At 38.2% G+C, this 27,065-nt stretch overlaps 2 protein-coding genes across 4 annotated transcripts in view; one reads left to right on the top strand and one right to left on the bottom strand.

Annotated features, from left to right (window-relative positions):
* IFT80 (intraflagellar transport 80) overlaps positions 1–22,168 on the bottom strand; it is a 136,584-nt gene extending 114,416 nt beyond the window's left edge. The window contains exons 1-4 of one of the 2 annotated variants that reach the window (XM_011989295.1): positions 21,298–22,168; positions 15,750–15,907; positions 4,320–4,402; positions 1,245–1,466 (exon numbers count right to left, since the gene is read on the bottom strand). In XM_011989295.1, coding sequence (XP_011844685.1) covers positions 1,245–1,466; positions 4,320–4,356 — 259 coding nt within the window. In that variant the 5' untranslated portion in view covers positions 4,357–4,402; positions 15,750–15,907; positions 21,298–22,168. Of the gene's footprint in view, positions 1–1,244; positions 1,467–4,319; positions 4,403–15,749; positions 15,908–21,020 lie in introns of both variants that reach the window. The other variant, XM_011989286.1, reaches the window with a different exon arrangement.
* Positions 21,202–27,065, top strand: part of SMC4 (structural maintenance of chromosomes 4) — a 37,044-nt gene continuing 31,180 nt past the window's right edge. The window contains exons 1-5 of one of the 2 annotated variants that reach the window (XM_011989314.1): positions 21,202–21,647; positions 22,711–22,851; positions 23,845–23,948; positions 24,633–24,824; positions 26,314–26,490. In XM_011989314.1, coding sequence (XP_011844704.1) covers positions 22,716–22,851; positions 23,845–23,948; positions 24,633–24,824; positions 26,314–26,490 — 609 coding nt within the window. In that variant the 5' untranslated portion in view covers positions 21,202–21,647; positions 22,711–22,715. Of the gene's footprint in view, positions 21,648–22,710; positions 22,852–23,769; positions 23,949–24,632; positions 24,825–26,313; positions 26,491–27,065 lie in introns of both variants that reach the window. The other variant, XM_011989307.1, reaches the window with a different exon arrangement.

Genomic DNA, 27,065 nt, shown 5'->3' with positions numbered 1-27,065 from the left:
CTGGTCTCGAACTCCTGACCTCAAATGATGCACCCACCTCAGCCTCCCAAAGTCCATTTCTCTTGACTAAACTGATTGACTCAGTGATGGGCATATGACCCAAGCTCATTTAGGGTCCCTCTGCAAGCTGCCTGCACAAGATACTGAGGAAGAAGCAGTCTTATGAAGTATGATGAGCCTTGGGCTACTGGCCACCGTCATACTCACCACCATGTTCACCATGTGCAAAGAGCCTACCCAAGAGATGGTGAGAACAGGGACCTGATGCAACTAGTGCTTGATCCACCCCTACAGCTAGGTGAACCAAAATACTCCATTTGTGCTTAAGTTAGCCAAGTAAGTTTCTGTTACTTTCAATGAATGTACTCCTAATTGAAACAGCAGGTAAAGTATAACACAGATGAAAACAGTTCATGTACTTCTAAGAAAACAAATATAAAAACATACCCTTAAAAAGTGAAAAAAAAATCATACTTTCTATTCACCAATAAGAAAGCTGCGGTCAAATTATAAAACTCTTCAACTCTGTAACTGAAAATTAACATGTACTGAAAAATAAAGTATATATTTTAACAGATACCTTACTAAATGAATATGTATATCTTTTCAGCGTGGTTATATTAAGTTAAATTTGAAGAATTTAGAAACTAAAACTATGAGAACAGCTTAACTCAACTCATAAGAGTACTAAAAAAGTAAAGCCAGCTGGGCATGGTGGCTCATACCTGTAATCCCAGCACTTTGGGAGGCCAAGGCAGGAGGAATGCTTGAGGCCAGGAATACAAGACTAGCCTGGGCAACAAGATGAGACCCTGTCTCTACAAAAAAAAAGTTTTAATTAACCGGATGTAATAGTGTGTGCCTGTAGTCCCAGCTACTCACGAGACTGAGGCAGGAAGATTGTGTTAGCCCAGGAGTTTGAAGCTACAGTGAGCTATGATTACACCACTGCACTCTGGCCTGGGCAACAGAGTGAGACGCTGGTCTCTAAAAATATATATATATAATAATGCCAAAGGCCCATATTCAATCCTGGTATATGCCAGTTAAATTAACTTTCTTCCATGACAATAATTTCATAGCCCATACACAAACCAAGTGACTATTCAGAAAAGAAATACAATGTGTGGATAAAAATATGCAGATCCACAAATACCAGTTTTGTAAAACAACTCAAAGCATAAATCATACTATTAAGTCTTTTAAATACAATAGTGAGTATATGATGTTTATTTAAAACTTACCATCAGAACTTGTGAGGACAAAGCTTTCTGCCTGAGTTTGTTTCTTTACACCCAAACTTTTTGGAAACCAGTGAAAATCGATAGGGTAAATATCATCAGGAAGCTTTACTATTTGAGTTGTTTCACTGGTTAACAAGTTCCACTTCACTATCTGGTGATCATCGCTACATGAATACAGCTCTTCAGCAGTAGTCCAGCCCACACAGCTTACTAATTCTTGATGTGTCACCATGTTAAGGAGACATAAAACATAACAAAAGTCTTAAATCTTAATTCACAGATGCAGATTATAAGGTGTAAGTAAAGTGTAATTCACAGATGCAGATTTTAAGGTGTAAGTAAAATAGGGTCATACGTTTTCAAGCTTCTAAATGTATTTTCCATTTTATGACTAGTTTTTTTTCTATATAAAAGAAAATAAGCATCTATTAAAACAGTTGTAAGAATGGAAAGCAAGAAAGAAATCCAGATGCCAAAAGGAGGGGGAGAAAAGATCTGACCACATGAAAATTTAAAACTTGTGTTACACATTATTCCATAAACAAAGCCAAAAAGTACACAAAAGAAACCTAGTAGATCAAAAGGTATCAAAGAATCTACACTGAACTGTTGGGGGATAGGTAGGGAGCAAAGGGAACTATACTTTTTTCTTTATATATATCTGTATCATTTAAGTTATTAAAATAAGCATGTATTCCTTTGCTAAGGAAAAAATAATCAAGTGTCAAAAGAAGACTGAAATCTAACAGTAGGCTATCCTTTTAAATCACATATTATCATAACAATTCACCTAGGAAAGAACCTATGGTTTAACAGCTGAAACTAAAATCTCACCAAACTTTTTTTTAAATTTTTCATTTTATTTCTTCATTTATTTTTAATTGACAATAGCAAACTTTCCTACATTAAAATTAGGAAATAATTCAATTATAATTTACCTCACTTAAAAGATGCATAGTGCTGGATGAGATATGATCCCTAAAATTTTTACTTTATTTAACCCATTTTTTAAGCTCTAACTTATCGGAAGAATTTCTATGTAAGTTGAGATGCTCAAGTAGCCCTCACTTCCTCCATCAGGACAGGGTACTTACCCTAACAGAATTGTGTACCCACAGGGCATTTCAGTTTGTTATTTACAAAGGATGTTTTCTCTTGCTACATCTGGATTTCTATACTGCCAGATTATTCCTGGTTGAGTTGTTTGTTCTTACTGTTATGATATAATCCTTTTATTTCCTTCATTTCTCACCAATACTTTTACTGTCTTATCTGAGCACTAATATGATAAAGGAAACAGAGACAATGTGCCTAATTATTCTAGTATGTTCCAAGATTTTTTAATACTTCAAAATATGATAGATTAAGCAGAAACCAAAAAAATAAAGAGAGATTATAGAAAGATCTTAAGAGTCTGCACAAAAAGGTAATAAAGAGACACCAGAATACTCAAAACTCAAAACACAAGTTAAACAAAAGGACACTAGATCATTCCTGAAAAAACTGTTGTATTATCACTGCTGTCGCCTAAAGAATGTTAGGTAAAACTAAAATGGGAGTAGCTTAGGTAAAACCTAGAAAGGAAGAAAACTCATACAAACAAATATGCACACATCGCAAACCAAAAATCATTAGCTTATCCTTATATAAATTGCTGTAAGTACATGCTAGATGTCCATGGCATTATCTTCAAACTAATAGGTCAACTAAAACTATGGGAGAAATGAGAAGACTGCCAGATCAAGAAAGTCTAAAAACATTGTTATTTCTTGGTCTGAAAGCAGACAGTAGACATGGTCAAAATCTATACAACTGTGTATGGCATGAGCTCTTGAAAGCACACTTTTTTGAAGAGACAGTAAAAATGACTTAAGTAGGAATAAAAAGAATTACGTCTTCACTTAATAGTTAAATAAGCAGACAAGATAATATAAATGAAAACACCTATCAATTTAAAATGTCTGACCAAATGTTTAAATCAGTGTTTTCCTAGTTCTGATGGAGGACCAGATTTTTCTTTATTTTGAATCCATTGCAGATAGATATTTTGTAAGATATAATAAAAATGAAATATTAGAAAATTTGGACATTATAACAATGTCAAATTGCTACAAAAATTTCTCAGCCCTTACTTTCAATTTCTTTATCTATTCTTTCACAGACCTGCAATGAAGTCTACAAAGGATGCTTTGAGTAGAATTAGTCTCAATGTCTAAGAATGATGATACTGGGGCCTGTCATAATTCTTTGACACATAACTGGGGACTCTTGCTGACAAAATATAGGGTCATGTGTTTGAGAAAATATTACTAATTGCCACCTTCTCATGTGAAATAATGAGGATCTGACTGCTCAGATTTCCCCAACTTGTCCTTTACCTTATCATGAATGTAAAGAAATAGAGCATGGCAGAATGAATACATGCTAGATCACACTAGCAAAGAAACTATTTGGTTTTACAAAAGCTTCATTTTGGCCAGGCATGGTGGCTCATGCCTGTATTCCCAGCACTTTGGGAGGCCGGGGAGGGTGGATCACCTGAGGTCGAGAGTTCGAGACCAGCCTGGCCAACATGGTGAAACACCATCTCTACTAATAATACAACAATTAGCCAGGCATGTTGGCGGGTGCCTGTAGTCCGAGCTGCTCATGAGGCTGAGGCAGAAGAATCACTTGAAACCAGGAGGTAGAGGTTGCAGTGAGCCGAGATTGCACCACTGTACTCGAGCTTGGGCAACAAAGTGAGACTCCGTCTAAAAAAACAAAACAAAAAAAAGCTTCTTTTTAAGACCCTACTAAAGTAAACAAAAACTGGTTTTTAAGTATTTAAGTACAGTACTTAAGTAAAATAAGAAAAATGTCAATAAGAATTTGAAAGTAAGATTTATAGCAAATGGTTCACTTTGGAGAATTACCTAAAACACATGATCTTAAATATTTTAAAACAATTTAGATAAACAGCTACTAAAGAAATGAAAAAAACATCTATTCTTCAACTAGAATATAAAATAGAGAAACTTTTAACAATACTATAATTAAGAAAATCCATAAGATTTACAACCATTAAAAGGATATGCTTTGGTTCTTTTAAAAGAGTTATCTTCAGTCTCATGACTCCACTTTCAGCAAAAATTTAAGATGCCACTTGATTGTATTTACTGCAAAAATAAAAGGAGAGAAAATATAAAGTCAGCATTAAAAACAAATGTATATGTACACACACAAAAAGCAAACAAAACATCATTGCACCCCAAGGAGCACCTTCAGTCCTTCTGACATCAAGTACATGGAAAGAAAAAGAAAACTAGTTGGTGTGCCAATCCTACCAAGGGATGATGGAGAGCCTTGGGCTGAACCCCAGGAGTCCCCTAAACCTGCCTGAGACAGTCCTACGCAGAACACCACTAGGTAAATCTGGTCAGGTAAAGAATTTCCATGTCCTGTGACCAAATCAAAAAATTCCACAAACTGGGAACTCTTCAATTGCAAATCAATTTTGGTCTTGTCTACTGGATATAAATATCCAAGGTCTGACTGGCTCAGCTACAATTCTAGAATCCATGTGGAAAAATACAACATCATAAATCTAGTGGCCCAATCTGGGGTTGACATTCTGCAGTGGGGCAGATACACTGCCCAACAGTTACGGTTACTACAGTGACAATGTGAAAAATAGGTGACTTATTTAAGGAAGAGGTAATAAACTGCTTATAAAAGTTATGTAAAAATCACAGTGTAATTGCCAAATAAAAACTTAGGAAAAGAAGAATAACATTCCCCAAATAGCCATATCATCAGAAGACACAAATCATTGCTATGAATATAGTTGTCGTACACAAAAAAAAGCTAGAAATCAAGAAAATGCTAAATTGTCTGAGTATGATTTACATTTACAGAATTCTTTCTGAGTAGCATCACTAACCTAAATAGGCAAATACAAATCAAATGAAAGTGTAATTAAAGGGAAACAATCCTCTTTACTAAGTTGAAAATTACTGCTAACTACATCAAAGGAGGTACTGACTATAGATGAGAATTCAGTAGGCCTCCCTTAGATAATTTCTCATTCTCATGAATCCAAGAACCTTTAGATCAGCAAGGTGCTAAATAAAGCTGTATTTCAAAGTACTCTTTTCACTTCTTTCTCTTCCAGTTCTCTTAAGGTGATTTCTGTGGAATATCAAAAGTATGAAACTATGTGTAGCACAGCCAGAGCTAAAATACAATGTCTCCTAGGAACACTTCCTAGGTTCACTTTTTTGGTCTTTAGGAGTTCTCCACCGTCCTCCAAACTCCCTCTTCCATCAGGCCCCCTCTGATTAGATAGGGGAAAAAAGACTAATAACATTTTATGAAATGCTGCTTTTTCACAATAATTGAAATTTACTCAGCTTATAAGGATTTTAAAAGAAGAAAGGCGGATAAATATTTGCTTCTGGAAATGAAAACACAATAGATAACAAAATACACATAAAAACTGAATATACTATTACAATCAGAAACTTAAAAGACATGATGGATTCTACATCAGAAAACCTGAAACTGCCGAAATCCATAATAATTACGATAATTCCTCACAAGAATAAATAATAATCCTCTATAAATAGTAGAAGCAGTATGGTTTTTATAAGAAAGGAATCACTAACCATTCAGAAACATCATGCCAAGGAATCAGAGAAAGTAAGACGATGGCATTCTAACACTGGGAAGATTCTCCCTTAACGATCATCCTCACACATTCCATTTATCTGAGTCCATCTGTATGAATGACATGTGCACTTTCATGTGGGATTGAATAAGGGAATAAAAGAAAAGTAATGTTAAAACACAGCCAATTTGGGGAAGTGCAGAACTGCCTGAATGCTGCATTGAGGTGTTTTTATCTGCCTAAAGGGATTGATCACCAGGATCTGACTAACCAGTGGTATTGGGGCAGGGGCTGGGTTTAGATAATAGAAAGACAATTTTGAGGGTATAGGTAACTTTGCAACTTTACATAGGGAGCAAGTAGCAGCAACTATGTCTTTGCTACTAAAAATCATGTATAAGTTGTTTTTGGTTCAGTATGGGTCAACATTTATGAGGCTTGAGAGGAAAAAATGTGCAACAAAATCTGAGTCCAACCACTAAAATACACAGCAAATCTGGTCACTTCTCAGCACCTCCATCATAATCCAAAGCCACCACCATCCCCTGCCTCGATTATTGCAGTGGCCTCAAAATTGATCTTCCTATTCCTACATTTACCCCTACAAACTATTCTAAATACACCAGCCAGTAATTCTTTTAAAGTTAAGTCAGAATATGAAGGCCAGTATGCCTAAAATAAAATGAGTGAGGGACTGGCAGGAAATTAGGGAAGGAGAGGGTGGGACACAACATGCAGGGCCTTGGAAAGTCATAATAAAAGCTTTAGTTTTTCTTCTGAATGAACCAAGAAGCCAGTGGAGAGGTTATGAGCAAATAAGCAATATGAACTGACTTACATTTTAAATGGATGCGATGGATGGTATACAATAAAGAGACTGGATGCAGTAAGACCAGATGGGATTTCAATAATCCAGAAGAGAAATGAAAGTGACTTAGATAAAGAAGGACAAGGACGGCAATAGTGTAAGCAGCATGAAGCAGTCATATGCTAAATATATTTTGAGGAAAGATTCCAGAAGATTTGCTGGTGAATTGAGTTTAAGAAAAACAGTAGTGGCCAGGCCCAGTGGCTCACGCCTGTAATCCCAACACTCTGGGAGGCAGAAGTGGGCGTATCATGAGGTGAGGAGTTCGAGACCAGCCTGGCCAACATGGTGAAATCCTGTCTCTACTAAAAGTACAGAAATTAGCTGGGCGTGGTGGCGCATGTCTGTAATCCCAGCTACTCAGGAGGCTGAGGCAGGAGAATTGCTTCAACCCGGGAGGTGGAGGTTGCAGTGAGCCGAGATCGCACTACTGTACTCCAGCCTGGGCATCAAGCAAGACTCAGTCTCAAAAAATTAAAAAGAAAAACAGTAGTAAAAAATGACTATAAAGTTTCAATAGGTAGAATGGAGTTGCCATTTATTGAAATGAGGAAGACTGAGAAACAGGTTGGAAAGGGTGATATCAAACATTCTGTCTTGGATATGTTAAGTACACGGTTTCTATTAGACAACCCAATGGAAAAGTTAAAGAGAAATGAGATATAATATAGTTAAGTCTGGAGTCAAGTGGGAAGTTGGAGTTGCATATATCAATTAGATAGCAACTTGAGGGTTGTCAGCAAAAACATCATATTCAAAGCCGTGGAATAAGATGAAATTGCCAAAGATACCATGAAAAAGTGGTAGATTCAATGGCCTGGAAATCTTACTGAGTCTTTAGAATTGTTAGCATTAAGATTCCAGAAGAAGTTAACTAGCAAAAACAAGTGGAGATAGACAATGGGATACTTAAAACAGATTTTAGAGCCAGTATAGATATTGGTAACAATAAGATGGGTTATGACTGTTAAAGTGGGTGGCTGAGGTCAACGAACTGACAGGCCAGGGATTTATTTGTGGACATTTTAAATCGCTGAAGATAATGACAAGAAGAGTAGTAGAGATAAGGACAATTAGCCAGATGCTAAAATATTCATTGAATGAGGGAAGAGCAAAGAGCTATGCAGATGACCGCATAAAAGCACAGCAGAGAATGGTTCAATCTGGTAGGACTTGTTTCAAAGGGACTAGGAGATTTTAGAGAGGAAGGAGAAAGAGAATCAAGTGTCCAGATACAGTAATAAGAGATAAGACTCTGACGTATGGGAGTTTGGAAGGCAAAATAGCTTCTACTTGAGAGATCTGTAAGAAAAGCAGTTTCCAGCAATAGGCATGGTGGCTCATGCCTGTAATCCCAGCACTTTGGGAGACCGAGGCAGGCTGATCTCACCTGAGGTCGTGAGTTCGAGACCAGTCTGACAAACATGCAGAAACTCTGTCTCTACTAAAAATACAAAATTAGCCAGGTATGCTGGTGCATGCCTGTAATCCCAGCTACTCGGGAGGCTGAGGCAGGAGAATTGCTTGAACCCGGGAGGTGGAGGTTGTGGTGAGCCGAGATCTCACCATTGCACTCCAGCCTGGGCAACAAGAGTGAAACTCTGTCTCAAAAAAAAAAAAAAAAAAGAAAAGCAGTTTCCTTAGGAAACAACCAGATTTAGGTTAGACTTTGAGAGTAAAGGGATCATTCAGAATAAAAGCTAAGGACACTGATTTGGCTAATGACACACTGTGAGGTCTAAAAAAATTTAGATGGTGAAGAACTAATGGTTTAAGATAGATGGTTGCAGATGGTAGAAACAGCTGGCTATCGTGCAATATGCCTTCATCCCTGCTTCTGTGGTATAGGAATCTGAAGTTTCGCTGTACATCTGGCCACCTAGAACAAACACTATGTTTCCTAGCTGCCCTTGAAACTAGGTGTGGCCACCCAAGGCATTAATAATACTGAAACCAACAGTGGCTATTATAATATCATCAACCTACTGGCCCAATCTGGATTTTATATTCTGTGAGGGGTAGAAATGAGGTAAGAGACAGGACTCAACTCCAGAGGCAGGGCTCAGACACAGGACCAGATTGGGTACTGGCTAAAACACAGAAGAGGTGAAAGCACCTCTCTGTAAGACATGCCTATCAGTGTGCCATATCAGTTTACCATTGCCATGGTAACACCGGGAAGTTACCTGTTTTTCCAGAAATTTCTGCATAGCTCACTTCTTAATTTGCATATAGTTAAAAGTGGGCACAAATATGACTGCAGAAGTGCCTCTGAGCTGCTCCTCTGGGCACAATGCCTATGGGGTAGCCCTGCTCCACAAGGAACAGTACCTCTGCTGCTGCTGTACACTATTGCTTCAATAAAAGTTGCTATAACACCACGAGCTTTCCCTTGAATTCTTCCTTGGGCCACGCCAAGAACACTCCTGGGCTAAGCCCGTTTTGGAGCTTGCCTGCCCTGCATCAGATACACTGCCCAACAGTAATAGTACCTAAGTTCATGTTGCCTAATTTCACAGTGAGTTATCTAAGGAACCCATTTCATTACTTCTTATAAACGTTATATAAAATCGCTGGGCACAGTGGCTCACGCTTGTAATCCCAGCATTTTGAGAGGCTGAGGCAGGTGGATCACAAGGTCAGGAGATCGAGACCATCCTAGCTAACATGGTGAAACCTCATCTCTACTAAAAATACAAAAAATTAGCCAGGCGTGGTGGCAGGCACCTGTAATCCCAGCTACTCAGGAGGCTGAGGCAGGAGAATCGCTGGAACCCAGGAGGTGGAGGTTGCAGTGAGCCGAGATTGCACCACTGCACTCTAGCCTGGGCGACAGAGCAAGCCTCTGTCTCAAAAAAAAAAAAAAAAAAAAAAAAAGTTATATAAAATCACAGCATAATTGAAATAAAAACTTGAAAGAGTGACACTCCCCATGCCATGCCATCAAGGCCATGTATAACACAGCAAGATAAAAAAGAGCCAAGATTCCTGACCTTGTGGAAAATCACATCAATCCTGTACCATCAAAGTTTTAAGTGACAGAGAATAGTTGCATCATATTTAAGTTACTGTCATCAACAGCTAATCCTAATAACAAACTAATACAGGGAATTAAGAGTCTTGAATGTGGAGACTGAGGTAAACAGGGATGTAAGGTAAGACATAGTAGTCCCAAATGTCTCTTGAGAAAAGGTGGCTAATCGATTTAAACTGTAGCCTTCTTGGAACTGCTCTCTTAGGCGGTAGTGATACAGACTTTCATAAGGAAAAAGGGGCAGTCCTCTAGCAGCATATGGAACTCAATGGGATTTCTTTTCAATCTTGATAAGGGTGTTGGCATTTACTTCACTAGCAGTTTAAGGAGGGAAAGGAACTACAGAGAATTACAGAGGAAATAATCAAATGTTAATTTCTCCTAATATCCCCAGCCTTAAATGGTAGGCTCAGTCCTTGTACCTCTTCTATATCTACACTCACTGCCATGGTGAACTCATCCAGTTTTATGGTTTAATATGAATGTAAATATATTCACCATATAGTGACAACTATTAATTTCATATTTCTAGTTCGTATCTCTCCACTGAACCCCAGACTTTTATATATATTTGACAACTCTATTTGAATATCTAACAGACATTTCAAATTTAAAAAGATCCAAATCAAACCCAATTTTCCCTCCAACTTTGCTCCTCCCACATTCTTACCCATGTTGGTAAATGGCAATTCCATTCTTCCAGTTACATACACCAAAAACTTGAGTCATCATTTACTCTTCTCTCATAAACCAAATCCAACTTGTAAATAAAAACATTTGTTGGCTTTATCTTAAAAATGTAAAACATTTCACCATCTCCACTATGACCGCAATCCAAGATGCCATGTTCTCTTAACCAGAATTACTACAACAGCTTCCTAGTTAGCCTCTGAGCCACTCTACAATGTATGCTCACCACAACAGCCAATGTGACTAATTTAAAATAAACCACAGCCAGGTAGAATGTCTCATGCCTGCGATCACAGCACTTTAGGAGACCAAGGCAGGAAGACTGCTTGAGGCCAGGAGTTCAAGACCAGCCTGGGCAACATAGTGAGACCCCTTCTTTACAAAAAAATAAAAAATTAGCCAGGCATGGTGGTGAATGTCAGTAGTCCTAGCCACTTGGGAATGCTGAAGCAGTTGGACTGCTTGAGCACAGGAGCTTAAAGTTACATTGAGCTATGTCCACGCTGCTAAGCTCCTGCCTGGCCAACACAGTGAGACCCTGTCTCTAAAAAAAATAAATTAGATTAAATAAACCATGGTACTTTTCTGCTGAACACTCTTCAGTGGCTTCCTATCTCACCCAGAGTGAAAACAAAGTTCTGACAATGTTGTCCAAGGCCCTTATTAATCTGGATTTCCATTGTGATGGTTAATTTTATGTGACGACTTGGCTAGATTATGGTGCACAGTCGTTTGGGCGAACACTATTGTAAAGGTATTTTTTTACAGGTGAGTATAACATTTTCAACCAGTTAACTTTAAATAAGGCATATTACCCTGCATAATGTAGGTAGGCTTCATTCAATCAGCTGAAGGCCTTAAGAACAAAGACCAAGGTTTCCCCCACAAAAAAGGAATTCTGCCTCCAGACTACAACACAGAAATTCTGAGTTCCCAGCCTTTGGACTCAAAACTGCAACATCAACTCATATCTGAATTTCCAACCTGCTGGACAGCATTGCCCTACAGATTTTATCCTTGTCAGCTCCCACAATCACATGAGACAACTCCTAAACTCTCCCTCTATATACAGACAGATAGATCTATATATTTATGATTTTATATGGGGAATATATGTATATACAATATATATCTTATATATTATCTTATATATAATATATCATATATCATATATACACAGACACAGGTATATCTCATTTTATTGTGTTTTATTACACTTCAGAGATACTGCATTTTTTTCTTTTTTTCTTTTTTTTTTTAACAAATTGAAGGTTTGTGGTAACCTTGCCTTGGGCAAGTCTATCAACCATTTTTCCAACAGCATGTGCTCACTTTCTGTCTCTGTATCACATTTTGGTAATTCTTGCAATATTTCAGACATTTTCATTATTATTATATCAGCCACAGTGATCCGTGATCAGTGATTTTTGATGTTACTATTTTAATTGCTTTGGGGCACCGCAAAGCATGACCATGTAAAACGGCAAACTTAACGGATAAATGTTGTGTGTGTTCTGACTGCTCCACCCTCCGGCCGTTTCCCCATCCCTCTCCTCAGACATCCCTATTCTCTGAGACACAACAATATTGAAATTAGGTGAATTAATAACCTCACAATGGCCTCTAAGTATTCAAGAGAAGGGTCTATCACTTTAAATCCAAAGCTAGAAATGATGAAGCTTAGTGAGGAAGGCATGTTGGAAGCCCAGAGAGGCCAAAAGCTAGGTCTCTTGTGCCAAACAGCCAAGTTGTGAATGCAAAGAGAAAGTTCTTGAAAAAAATTGAAAGTGCTACTTCAATGAAAACACGAATGATAAGAAAGTAAAACTGCCTTATTGCTCATATAGAGAAAGTTTTAGTGGTCTGAATAGAAGATCAAAGCAGCCACAACATTCCCTTACGCCAAAGCCTAATCCAGAGCAAGGCCCTAATTCTCTTTTATTCTATGAACGCTGAGAAATCTCAGTGAGGAAGCTGAAGAAGAAAAGTCTGAAGCTAGCAGGGTTTGGTTCATGAGATTTAAGGAGACAAGCCTTCTCCATAACATGAAGGCAAAAAGTGAAGCAGCAAGTGCTAACTTAGATGCTACAGCAAGTTATCTAGATCTAGTTAAGATAATTAATGAAATCAGGTGGTTCCACTAAACAACAGGTTTTCAGTGTAGATGAAACAGTCAAGATGATGTCATCTAGGACTTTCACAATTAGAAAGGACAAGTTAATGCCTGGCTTCAAAGCTTCAAATGACATCCTGATTCTCTTGTTAGGTGCTAATGCAGCTGGTGGCAGAAAACTTTATTGTTGTTTTATTTTAAGAAACTGCCACAGCCACCCCAACCTTCAGCAACCACCATCCTAATCAGTCAGCAGCCATTGACATCCAGGCAACATCCTCAGCCAACAATAACATTAATGACTCACTGAAGTCTCAGATGAGTATCAGCATTTTTTAGCAATACAGTAGTTTTTCATTAAGCTATGTACATTCTTTTCTTAGATATATTACTACTGCACACTTAAGAGACTACCATGTGGTGTAAATATGACTTTTATATGCAGTGGGAAACCAAAAACTTCATGGGACTTACTTTATTGCAATATTAGCTTTATTGTGGTGGTTGGGTACCCAACCTGCAGTATCTCTGAGGTATGCTGTATATACCCCATGTTGGTCTGTTTCTCTAGAGAGCCCTGAGTAATATACCCATTATTTCTCTGACAATATCTTCTGCTTCTCTCCACTTTCACTAAAACTGCTCCAGCCACAATGACATCTATGCTTTTCTTTCAAGCATGCTCCTGCCTCAGGGCCTTTGTATTTACCATATCCTGCCTGGAATCCCTATCCCCTGAGAGCTGTATGGCTTACTCCCCTTTCCTTCTTTATATCTTTGCCCAAAAGTCACTTCTCAGTAAAGCCTTCTCTGTATACCCTATTACGTCTGTCTGTCATACTATGTATTTTACTTACTGTTGCCCCTTTCTAAGATGTAAGCTCCATAAGGGCAGAAATTTTTGTGTTTTGTGCACCCAAAAATCCCCTGCAACTAGAACCATGCCTTCTTTACAGTAAGTGTTCAGTAAACGTTTGTCCAATGAACAAATGGAGAAAATATGAAGCCAGTAGGCACAGCTTATAGGTGCAGAAGTTAAAGATCTGTAAGTGTAGATAGATAGATGTAGTAGTATGTGTGTGTATTAATATGCTGTATATATATATATACGTGTGTGTGTTAAAAAGTATATAAGTATAGGGGTTAAAGGAAAGAAATACAGCTATAGCTATGAAGGCCTTTTATATTAGGGTACACCTTAGCATGTTTGGAAGCAAACAACAAGTTTGGAAGCAAAGGACCCAGTGGACAGGGATAGATTAGCAATATCATGGAAACAGAGGAAAACTAAGAGAGCACAGTCCCCTTAGAAATCATTTGATCAAGGGCACTGATAATAGGGTACCTTTTATTTTTTAAAATGTACAGATCCATAGTTCGTAGAAATATAAAGATGGTTATGGGCAATCAGAAACAAGAAGCAATGCCCAGCCTCAATTATAATTATAGAAATGAAAATTAAAACAACCAGATACATTGTTCTGTTCTCCGAGTGGCCAAATGCAAAATACCCAAAACCAAGTTGGCCAGTACAGAGAAATAGATACTTCCATACATTATTGAAGGGTAGGTCAATTGGTGCTGCATTTCCTATGTTTGGGGAATTCCATGTCTTATGAGTCCTTCTTTCCATTATACAAAACAAATTATTTCCTCTCTACACTTCCTTATAGCTGAAACACAGGTAAATATTAATAAAACTAAGGCTCTGCCAAATCTACGATCTATGCCATATTTTAAACTAGAAGCTACTGATGCAAAGAAAGTATCATATAAGCAATGTACACTGGGAATAATTGCTAGTCATAGGAATTCACTCTACACATATGAATGTACACCAAGATATACAGATGCTCCTCAACAATTTACAAAGGGGTTACATCCAAGAAACCCATCATAAGTTGAAAATATCATTAAGTCAAAAATACATTTAACACACGTAACATACCAAACATCATAGCTTAGTCTAGTCTACCTTAAATATGCTTAGAACACTCACATTAGCCTATAGTTGCATACTATAACTTACCAGTTGTTTACGCCATGATCATGTGGTTGACTGGGAGTTGTGGCGGGCTGCCCACTGCCAGGCATCCCAAGAGAGCATCATATCATGTATTGCTAGCCCAAAAAAAGATCAAAATTCAAAATTTAAAGACAGTTTCTACTGAAAAGTGCTTCCCTTTCACACCGTCATAAAGTCAATATAAATCATGTCAAACCATCATAGTCTGAGACTGTATATTCAAATCTGTTCATTACAGAACTCTGTAAGTATTATCAAAAATTAGAAATTTAAATGTTTATAGATTTTACATCCCTGTGTGGATATATGTGTTTATAATATGGAAGAGTTAAAATCAGGAAAATATAATTAAGAGTTAGACCTAAGTAAGCATTATGCTAATTGAAAAAAGCTAGTAAAAAAGGACAAATACTATATGATTCCACTTATATAAGGTACCTAAAGTAGTCAAATTCATAGAAACAAAAAGTAGAATGATGGCTGCCAGGGGCTAGGGGAACGGAGAATAGTGAGTTATTGTTCAATGAGTACAGTTTCAGTTCTGCAAGATGAAAAGAGTTCTGTGGATGGATAGATGAATGAATGCATGTGACAGTGGCACAACTGTGGATACACTTAATGTCACTGAACTGTAAAACAGATGGTTTTTAAAAAAGAAAATAAAGGAATTAGATTTAGGAAATAAAACTAAGAGGTAAAAGCACTAACAATAAGAAAAATTTTAGGTGATAAACAGGGAGACCATGACTTGTTAACAAGAATGTACCTGTAGATAAGAAGTGGCAGAAATATCTCTAGTAGTGAACAAGAATGTGAAGGATAGATAAGAAATTTAAGAGCTAGATCACAAGCATATTTATACCAAGTTTTCTTTGGGTCACTTGCATACTAGTTAATAGAGACAGCAGGCTGGCTTATTACTAACCAAGTTCCTATTAAAAGAAGTACAGATTTTATCAACAGTCCCCTAAATTGATAGCTCTGACCAGACTCCTGTGTCTCTTCTCCAATAGAGAAAGGAGAAAGGGGAAAGGCAAGCCTTTTATTCAGATTGGTGCCATCACAGAACTTGCAGACTTGAGCTGAGATCTCTTGCATGGTAGAAAAGATAGAGAAGCAGGCTGACCATTTTCAGGCACAGACTCAAAGGCTTAACCACAGGAAACAGTACAGTAGTTTACTTTATTAGGGGTGTCCAATCTTTCGGCTTCCCTAGACCACATTGGAGGAAGAATTGTCTTGGGCCACACATAAAATACACTAACATTAATGATAGCTGATGAGCTAAAGAAAAAAAAATCACAAAAAATCTCATTATGTTTTAAGGAAGTTTACAAATTTGTGTTGGGCTGCATTCAAGGCCGTCCTGGGTCACATGTGGCCCACGGGCCGTGGGTTGGACAACCGTGGTTTAATTAGTGAAGACCTTCAACTCCCACCCCATCTCAATTCCTGTATGCATTTGCTAAATGCTGTGGTATTTACGTTTCCTTGAAATTCTAGCTATGATTAATAGCCATACTTCAGTATTATTCTTATTGGCTATACTTATAATTCTTCTGTGGGGTGGTCTAATAAATTCTAACCACTAAACTATATGATTCACAAATTTAAAAGTATGTAGTCACCTTTAATTCACACTTTTAATTCCACTAACATTTTTAAAAAATCACATAGCTGATATAGTTGAAGGTTGTGTTTTAACACTATTTTTGGCGGACATGGTGGCTCACACCTGTAATCCCAGCATATTGGGAGGCTGAGGTGGGTGGATCACTTGAGGTCAGGAGTTTGAGACCAGCCTAGCCAACATAGTGAAACCCCATCTCTACAAAAACAAAAACAAACAAACAAACAAAAACGAAAATTAGCTGGATGTGGTGGCAGGCGCCTGTAATCCCAGCTACTCAGGAGGCTGAGGCAAGAGAAGCACTTGAACTCGGGAGGTGGAGGTAGCAGTGAGCCGAGATTGTCAGTACACTCCAGCCTGGGTGACACAGTGAGACTCCATCTCAAAAAAGAAAAAAAAAAAAACTATTTTAAAAATGAGATGAACTTGTACATATTGATACAGAAAGATGTCTATGTTAAATGACAAAAGCAAGATATACAGCTGTATTATATAATTCAATTCCTTTTGTGAAAAGAAAAAATGAGATATATTTAAGCTGGTGGATACCAAAACATTTTTCTGGGAAGATATGCAAGACACTTAATAATGGAGACCTCTAAAAGAATAGGGGCACTGGGATGAGAAGGAAAGCTTTAAATTCTAATTTTATATACTTCTGTTCTGTTTGAAGTTTTTAACAATACTCACAGTACTTTTTAATCTATCCATTTATATATTTAATATAGGATTATCTGAGTGAAAGGGATTATGACCCAATTTTTATGCATTTCTGCATTTCTACAAAACCCTAATAAATGATATTTTTATAAGATCACCATTCTCCACACGTGAATCCCTTCTTATTAAAACTCTCACCTGGCTTATCTTCATGAAGATACTATACTTTGCTTTCTTTCTTACGTAAAATGAGGCTAATAATACCTACCTGACAAATTAGTTATAATGACTAAATGAGATAAAGTATGTAAAGTGTCCAGTAGAGTACCCTATACATAGTAAGTACTTAATAAATGTTAGTATTTCCCGTGAAAGTTGTTTTTTCACCCTGCATATGTATATTCATTCTTTTCCTACCTAAAAAGAATTTCTCTTTGCAACAACCACTTCCTCACTGTTAGCCCATGTGGCATGAGGCCCAGACTTAAGCCAATTAGAGCATTCCATTCCCTTTGCACAGACTGTTTCACAGGTGGCCCAGGACTTTTATTCAAATCAATGCTGGGGAAGAGAAACTCTCATTCCCCCTTGGATTTTAATTTTAGAAGATATGAGGCTGGAATTGCTGTAGCTATCTTACCACAGCAAGGGGAGAACCTAAAGGTGCTAGAGACTATCATACGGAACCTGAAAATACTGCCAACACAGTGGAGTTCAAAGCAAGGAAAGAAGCCAAACCCTTGTGTCTTTGTCTGAACCCTCAATCCAGTTATAGTCACCTGACTTTTTAGTTATAGGAGACAATATTTGTTTTTTCTCAAGACAATTTGTATTGGGTTTTCTGTCACTTGTAATCAAGAGGGTCCTATCCTAGATATTACTGTAATTATTTCTTCTTACATTCTAAAAATGAACATTTTCTTAATATCCTTGGTCTGGTGCTAACTTCTCTCCACTTACAATCTTAAAAACCTAACCTATTTTAGTGTTCCAGTTATTCTTATAACACTACCCATTTTATTTTCTCTCTTAAGCCATACTCTGTACCTCTACTGCTTGTTGAATATATCTTTCCAGAATTCCAACCTACAGAATAAAAACATACTTATCTTTCAATATAACATTTCCAAAAAAGAGCTGTTCTGCCTTCTAGCTTCCTGGGTTTTTGGTGATAAGTTATGTGTGTTTCTGTAACATTAATATACCAAGGGGCTTATATTATCAGGAGGAATATTCACTTCTATCTGCACTGTGTCTATATCTATTAATTTTGAACAATATAATCTAAATATTTATACAATACTTACATAAAATCATATTAGTTAATATCTAATTTATCTAAATATTTACAATTACAAACTTAATCTTTTCAAATATTTACTGAGAAATCTAATTTCAGCCTTTCTGAAATGTTATGACATGAGAAGGCAAACAAAACACGTATTATTAAAATGATGAAAAAACCTTGCACTTAAAGAATTGAAAATTAAGACTGTAATTCCAATTTTTCTCTTTGAACGTATTTCTTCCTGTGGGGTATAATTTTTTTCTAATGTAAAAAGTGAGGTTTTCCTTCTAAGACTGCCTGAAATTGCAAATAGAGATAACTGGCAGATTATTTTAGACTAGGAAGATAAGACCTGGTTATAGCAATACTTTCCAAAATGATTGTAACCCAGTCTTTTCCAGGTAGGCTAGCTTCTCTTTGTAATTAAACTCTGTTAATTTCATGAGACATATCCAAAATATTGGCAACAATCAACCAAAAGTCTTTATTTCTTGTGACTCTAATATCGTCTCAAAAATTATACTTATTCTGAATGTCTTATTTTTGTGGTATATATAAATCTCCAGATTTAAGTCTACTCTGTAGCTGTTTGTTATGTTTTCTCATTATACAACCTGGTTTATGCCCCTTTTCAAAATTTCTGAGTGGGCAATAGTTAGGTTCAATTAAATTTAAGGCCATCGGTCAATTTATCAAAACTATGTTTCTGTGACTTATCGTTCTTCCTATACCTTATCACTAATTCAAGGATACACAAAGAATAGTACATGACTGACTTCAAGGGTTTACACTCTGAACCATGACAATTTACAAAAGCTATAGATTTTTCCCCCAAAATGACTCCAGATTTTTTTCCATCCTACTGTGTAGGCACTTCTCACTTATTGTTATATAGTAACAATCTTAACGAAAGCCTAGACTGATCTCATTTTCTTTCCCCATTAACACATCCCACATAACTACTGTTAATTATTCTTCCTATATTTACCAAGTCATTCCTTGGCTCAGAATTGTTCTAAAAGCCGTTTCCTCCATATCGTATCTAACATCCTTGACTTGGTTTTCAAGATCCTTCAGAAACTACCCTTCCTCTAACTTGATATCCCAGTATTCGTCCTTAGCATACTTTAATAAGTTCAGTGTCATAAACACAGCAAAATCAAATCCTTATGGAATATGTGCTAGATGAACAATCATAAACAGTATGATGAGACAGGTATTATATGCTAGTTTCATAAATAAATACTCTCAAGATTGACAAAAGGAGGAAACTGTCAAGCATATACCTAAAAAATGACGGAACTTACGATTCTGTTTTCTATATTACATCTTTCCACTACAATGTGCTCTGTTCCCCCAAATACACCACTCAATTTGATCTATACTTTTTTTTTTTTTCGAGACGCTGTTTCGCTTTTGTTGCCCAGGCTAGAGTGCAAAAGCGCTATCTCGGCTCACCGCAACCTCCACTTCCCGGATTCAAGCGATTCTCCTGCCTCAGCCTCCCTAGTAGCTGGGATTACAGGCATGCTCCATCGTGTCCAGCTAATTTTTTATTTTTAGTAGAGACGGGGTTTCTCCATGTTGGTCAGGCTGGTCTCGAACTCCCAACCTCAGGTGATCCGCATAGTTGATACCTCTCCAACTCAGGTTTTGTAGTGTTTTACAACCTTTGGAAATGCAAAAATTCCAGAAGCTCTCAAAGATAATCCTTATATCTTCTTGGTATGCTTACCAGTCAAAAAACTTTTTTTCATTAAGCTTTATTTCTATAGTTTATGAAAACAATAGTTTTTAACTTCAAACATAAAGATATATCACGATATTGAGTCTATGCTTATTTAAAACACACCAGCCTCCCAACCTCACCAAATTCTTACAATTGGTTGGGAGGGCCATAGCTCTCCACGCCTTTTTGAGAATCACTGAACCTGACTTAATGCTCTTCGAGAGAAGAACCATAATATATTTAGAGTGATCATGTAAATTCATCTGGAAGGCAGATTTTTTGGTGCTTTAACATGCCAGACCCTAAGTAAGCAAAAGTTGAAGAAAAAAAAAAAGAGGCTAGTAGTTCTCAATGTCAAGTACTTAAGAGTTGTTGCATGAATACTGGAGATAGTCAAATGAGATGGTGGCTCTTTAACAATGCAGGGAATTAGGAGCAAGTATGAGATTCTGATTAAAGCTGTAGGAAAACTAACTTCCCAAAAAAATGCACATAGAATTATGTATACAATGTTAGGCGAGTTATGAACTGTGAAACCCAATCACCTACCACCAGATCCACAGACCTCAGGTTAAAAACCCACTAAAACTAAAATTCCTGTTCTCGGGGAACAGGAATTGCCAAACTTGCTTACTAATCCTAATTATGTCTTATCCAGTGCAATGTATACAAAAGCTACTTAGGGAATATTTGCTCATCGATAATTTCCTCATAAAAATAACCAGAACACTGGCGAGTCGTTTTTTCCATTAAAGAGCCTTTTAGTCAAACTATTTTAAAAGACCGAAACCTTTCACTAGTAACAACAATGATCTAAAAACCAGTAACTCGAAAATCGTTATTGAGCTATTCACATGTGGACTAAGCTATCACTAATCCAGGTCTTCTTCTAGTTGTCTCTCTACTCCCTTCAAATTCAGGGCCTCCTCCTTCTCATCCCAAAAGCTACACCCAGAGCCTCGCTGCCGCCAGGAAGACAGAAAATGATGCTTCACGAAGCACACACCTTCAAAACAAGAAAGATGGGATCCAGTGACGCCTACAACTTCCAAACCCTTTTCCCACCAGGTCCAGAGGTGAAGAGATTTACCTCAAGTTCCAGGAAAGCGGTGGCGATTGCTCTGAAATACCTGGTACCAGTTACCAAGAAGCCTCCCGACCTCCCCGTCACCATAGTGACTTCTTAGAGTTACGCTCCCTTCCTCTTCCCGCGATACTTTTACGCGGTACGTCATCCGAGTGGGCCAGAAACCCCGCCTCTCGCTGAGCCCGCCCTCTTCTGAAGAGGCGTTTCTGGACCACTGAGCCCCGCCTCCCGCTGTGAGCGGAACCCTAACCTTTTCAAAAAGCTATTTTTCAAAACTTGCCAGGTTGTTTTTCCAAATATTTTTAATAACAGTGCTGCTGTTGTAGACCACAGAGAAAACAATCCCTCGCTCTTCCTTTTCACTTAGTAGAAACTTCTACCGCGTAGGTCACGCCAGGAGCTCGCGCATGCGCAGGAGCGACCATAAGATGGCGGTGGTAATCGCCGCACTTTTTTTCAAATTAGTGGATCCCAGAAATCATTGCGCGCATTTGTAACGAATTTCCGTTCGAGTTTGTATTTTAGGCGCCATTTTCGAGTGAAGGACCCGGAGCCGAAACACCGGTAGGAGCAGAGAGGTGGATACTACACAACCGTTTCCAGCTTTGGTCTGAGCGGACTGTCTCGCAGGTAAAGTACTTCTCTTCCTGGTCAGGTTGTCACGCTCTTACTTCCTGCCTTGTCCGCGAGCGCCTGGAAAATAGAGGCCTTGAGCCGGAGCGACGAAGTCCGGGCTGAGGCTGCCGCTGGGAGATTTCTCTTGCTGTCACCCCTCCCCCCTCGGCCGCTCCCCGGCGGCCCGGGCTCCCGCGCGCAACTCCCGGGCGCCACTTTTCCAAGCTACTCAGACGTCTTGGGGAGGCCCCGAGCCTCGCAGATCTCTTCTTTAAAAAATCCTGGTCTCTATCTGGGAAAGGGCGTCTCCCCCTACCCCTCTCTCTTCTGCCAAGGGACTAGTCACCGGGTCTCAGCCTTCGCTGGTGACCTTTCATGGTTTACTGTCCAACGGGACTCCGCCCGGGGAGCTGGAGAGACAAACTCTTGCCACCCCAAAATTAGCAAGCGCTGCCAGCGTCCGACTTGAAGTTGTTAGTGGTTGGTTCCAGCCTTCGCCCTTAGCGGTCGGATCGCGGAGAGGAGGGAGACCTCGTTATGCTTCGGGCCGTCAACGGCACCGGGAGCTAAAAGGCGGGCAGACGAAAGCGGGCGGCGAGTCGCCAGTGAAGTCCTCACCGTTCTAGAGAGAGTTGCTAGCCGCGGGATCCTGACCCTGACACGAACTCGTTTCTCCCTGTCGGTGCGCTTGCATCCCTGGCGCCGAGAGCGTGGGAATGTCCGGAAATGCCGGCGTATGGGAGTTCCTCCGTTAGAAATGCGTTAGCGAGTATTACACGCTTATACTATGGGCGGACGGGTGGAGGGCTTTTAAAAAAATAAATAAGCAGTTGCTCAGTCCTTGATTGATCCTCAGGCACCTCTAGTTTTTCTCACTTACATAGGTCTTGTTAAGAAACCAGTCCTGCCTTCTTACCACTAGTGTCTTTCGATGGCTCCCTGCCCGAACTCCCACTGCCTCTAAGCGGGGTGTTAAGCGGGGCTCATGGAAGCCGGTGGACCGAGGTTTCCCCGGGTGGGGCGGGCGCGGTGTAGCAGCCCGTGGGCTCACTTGCTCCCGGCTCTCCCTCGGCCCCAGCAACCATGCCCCGTAAAGGCACCCAGCCCTCCACTGCCCGGCGCAGAGAGGAAGGGCCGCCGCCGTCCCCTGACGGCGCCAGCAGCGACGCGGAGCCTGAGCCGCCGTCCGGCCGCGCGGAGAGCCCAGCCACCGCCGCAGGTGAGTGACCCGCCGCGACTCCTCAGGAACGCGCGCCCAGCCCGAGGCTGGCTGGGGTTGTTGAGCGCGGGCTAGAGGCTGCGGGGTTGAAGTCTGAAGATCCGGTGTCGGTCCCGTAGAGGCTTAGGAGAGCCGTTTGGCAACTTTGAGATAAGACTCCCGTGCAATTTTGGTGTAACGGCGCTGGAAGGGATGGGGGCGAGCAAACGGGTTCAGTTGTGAATTTTTGTTTGTGACCTGTGGAATGGTACAGACGTCTTTATTGTATTTCCGCTAAAATCGAGACGGTCAATCAAGAGCAAGTGGATTTTTTTCCCAGAGACAATCAATATGACTGTGAGCATGATGAAAAGTTTCTTGACCCTAACCTCACCTCCGTGGTCTTAGATTGCCTTTAAAGAAAAGACGGTAATTTATTTGAAACCACTGTAGCTTTTGTGAGTCCAGGAGTTGGGTGACATTATTAAACTCTCGTGGCAGTGTCGCTGAAGTTCATGAGTTTCCAGAATGAAGGTTCGAGGTGCTCAGCGGTACGGATAATTGGATCTAGAGCCTTAGGATTTAACCTCCTGTTTAGGATAGACAGCAGGAAATAGCTTGTTATGGTTTTCCCAGATTAGCTCTATGATGTAGTGTTTTGACTCTTAAGATTAGGTATAGGTATATAGAATTTTGTGACTGGTGGCATTTCTTTCAAGAATTTCTTTTTTAATAAAATCAAGCTGAAGGTTTAGTCGCCCCCATGAGTTTAAGATAATAACATATTTAAGTGGAAAATACAGACTCCTAAGTTTCATAAATAACATCCCTCCATCCCCTACTTTTAAAGACGGGCAGTCATTAGTTCTCCGAACTAATTGCACTAATGTAGGCTTTTCCCCCGTTTGCCTTCCTTTTCCTTTCCTTTCACTGACTTAGAGACTGCAAGTGAGGAGCTTGATAATAGAAGTTTAGAAGAGATTTTGAATAGCATTCCTCCTCCCCCGCCTCCAGCAATGACCAATGAAGCTGGAGCTCCTCGGCTTATGATAACTCATATTGTAAACCAGAACTTCAAATCGTATGCTGGGGAGAAAATTCTGGGACCTTTCCATAAGGTATTTGTATGGAAATAACTATTTTATAACTTTTAAATAACTATTGTAATAACGTCTTTACAAGATGTTTCAGTTTTGTAACTAAACTAAAATTCACTCACTCCCTGTTTATCCTGATAGCCATTCTTTCTCTTTCTCTCTTTCTCTCTTTCTCTCTTTCTCTCTCTCTCTCTCTCTCTCTCTCTCTCTCTTTCTCTCTTTCTCTCTTTCTCTCTTTCTCTCTTTCTCTCTCTCTCTCTCTCTCTCGCACACGCACACACGTTTCATATGATTTTAACACTTAAATTATCTTTTGTTTATCTGGTTATCTTTGGTACCTCTAGCTGTAAAGTTTTCCATTGAATGGAGTCGGTGTTTTTGTTTGAAATAGTATTTTCCCTTAGATAATTTTTTTTCTTAAAGCTTTCGTTGGAACCCTTAGATAATTTAACTATAAAATGAGTTTTCTAAAACGTTTGCGTTAGAATTAGAGCATTCTTATTAAATGTTGAAACTTTTAAGAGAGGAGAACTTGATGTAAGAAAACTCAAGTTGTATGTTCGTGATTAGCAATAAAAACTTTTAAATACTTGCAGTTTTTAACTGCAAGTAAAGTAAAAAAACTGAACGGTTTAAGTTAAAATCAGTAGTATTAGCTTGACCTTATGAACTTTTACTTGTTTTGTTTTTGTTTTTTTAATGCAGCGCTTTTCCTGTATTATCGGGCCAAATGGCAGTGGCAAATCCAATGTTATTGATTCTATGCTTTTTGTGTTTGGCTATCGAGCACAAAAAATAAGATCTAAAAAACTCTCAGTATTAATACATAATTCTGATGAACACAAGGACATTCAGAGTTGTACCGTAGAAGTTCATTTTCAAAAGATAATTGATAAGGTAAGGGATTTTTACTGTTTAGTTATTGACAAGTTTAAGCAAGGCAAATGGACTTAAATGCATTGCATATTTTATTATTTTTGACTTTAAGAAATTTGTATGCAATTATAGCAGAAAGTATTGGTTTCATTACCTCTGACCATGTTTTATTTTGGGGGAGTGGTGGTGGTGCCTTTTAAAATATTAAATTTTTAGCTAAAGAAATGAATTACAAATAGTTCGTAGTAATCCTTTTTGGAATAAAAACATTGAGCAGTTTTAGGATCCCGAGTACTAAATAGGCATTATTTTACTGTAAATATTGGGTTCATTTTTAAAGTTATATTTTGGTTGCTTTAGAATAAATTAGCTAAACTTGAAAATATGGCAATTGGCTGGTTTTACCATCTTTATTATTTCAATGCATTTTAACTTTAATGTTAGTGGCCCCTGAGTATCTATAATATGAAGGAGCTTTGCTTCAGTTTGACTACTGCTGTGATTAAGTCCTTTTGAAATGGGGGAAGGGCAAGCTAATGTTTGTTTTCTAGAAATAGAGACAATTACAGGTAAAATGTCTAGATTATTTACCTGTTGATACTTTTGCTTCTGTTTAATAATTAATGTAGGAAATTAATTGTTCAAAAATGACTCGATGGAACCTAAAAATATAGAAAACTAATTACATAATGAAATTGGGAGGTGATTTGGCTTTTGAATTTTGTTTTCCTTTTTTTTAAAAAAAGTACAAAGTGCTTTAATTACACAGAATCATCTATTTTAATTTGGTTTCTTTTGTGCTTTCTATTGTACAAGTTGAGTTGGAAAATAGATTGCCGGTAAATCAGATTTTATTCCATTGCCTATTAATTACATTTGATTTATCTAAATTTTAGAAGCCATTGCTTCAGTATGACAGAACTTTTAAGGGTAAGGGAAAGTGAGTGTTAAAGTAGATTTGCAATTGATTTTTTTTTTTACATCTTGTTTGTTTAAAAGAAAACCTAGGGAATTTAGTTGTTATTTTGTGATGCTTTTTACTTTAAATTAATGGCACACTCTTTACCCTCCCACACAAAAAAACTAAACTGTATCACCCCGTTACTACCTTCCTTCCTTTTTCTTTGAATCATCATTTTTAAAAGCTGCAGCTTTTTAAATCTGTCAACATGTTAATAATTTGTGTGAGTTTTGAATATGGTAGGAATCTTGTCTACCTCTTCTGAATCATTAATGTTTTTAGGCTTGTTTGGAGGTGGGTTTTTTCGTTGGCTGGTTGGTTTGGCTTCTTGGTTTTCGTGATCTTTGAGAAAGAGACCAAGCAGCATGGAAAACTATCAATTCTTTGCTAAGCCGAGTTATTATTGAGAACTTCTGGCAGTTTGTGTGTGTGTTCAATTGAAGTTTTTAATCCATAGAATTAGTTTCAGTATGAAATGAGTGAATTTTGAAGTAGGCCTATGACTTAATACCAACAATTGTTTTCTGGTTTTGTTTTTCCTCAAAACAGGAAGGGGATGATTATGAAGTCATTCCGAACAGTAATTTCTATGTATCCAGAACGGCCTACAGAGATAATACTTCTGTCTATCACATAAGTGGAAAGAAAAAGACATTTAAGGATGTTGGAAATCTTCTTCGAAGCCATGGAATTGACTTAGACCATAATAGATTTTTAATTTTACAGGTAAGTTTATTAAAGACTTCCAAGATTATCTTATTCTTGTTACTTTTTTTTCTATAAAGTTAGGTTGGATGAATCCTGTATTTTTGAGGCCTTAAAGTACTGTAGCAGCACATCATGGTTTACATACTACAGTCAAGATGCGAATCATTATTTGCTGCTCTAGAAATTTAAGGAAATTCATTCAAAACTATGTTTTCATCATCAGATGTTCATTTTATGTTTGGATGAACTGACATACTTGTTCCACTCTAGCAGCACGTAAATATTGGCGTAGTGAAATATGTATTAAACACCAATATTACTGTGCTGCTTCAGTGTGACAGGGATATAGCAACTATTTTATCCATTGTTTGTGTTTCCCTTTAAGGTAACATTTTAAATGAAATGTATTATTTTTTAATAATCTATCCTTTTCCTTTGTTCTTGTTCTTATTCTTTTCTGATATATAACCAAAAACTGAAAAAATCGGTACAATTGGTGTTCGATTTACCTGAGCACCTAGTTAATGTAATCTTTGTAACACTTCGGATGGTTAACTGAACCTTTACTCATTGGTTTTTGTTTCGTTGAAAAT

Source organism: Mandrillus leucophaeus, unplaced genomic scaffold, assembly GCF_000951045.1.
Source record: "Mandrillus leucophaeus isolate KB7577 unplaced genomic scaffold, Mleu.le_1.0 Scaffold1094, whole genome shotgun sequence".
Lineage (NCBI taxonomy): Eukaryota > Metazoa > Chordata > Mammalia > Primates > Cercopithecidae > Mandrillus > Mandrillus leucophaeus.
The sequence above is the reverse complement of the archived record's forward strand: the minus strand, read 5'-3'. Positions and strand labels throughout refer to the sequence as shown.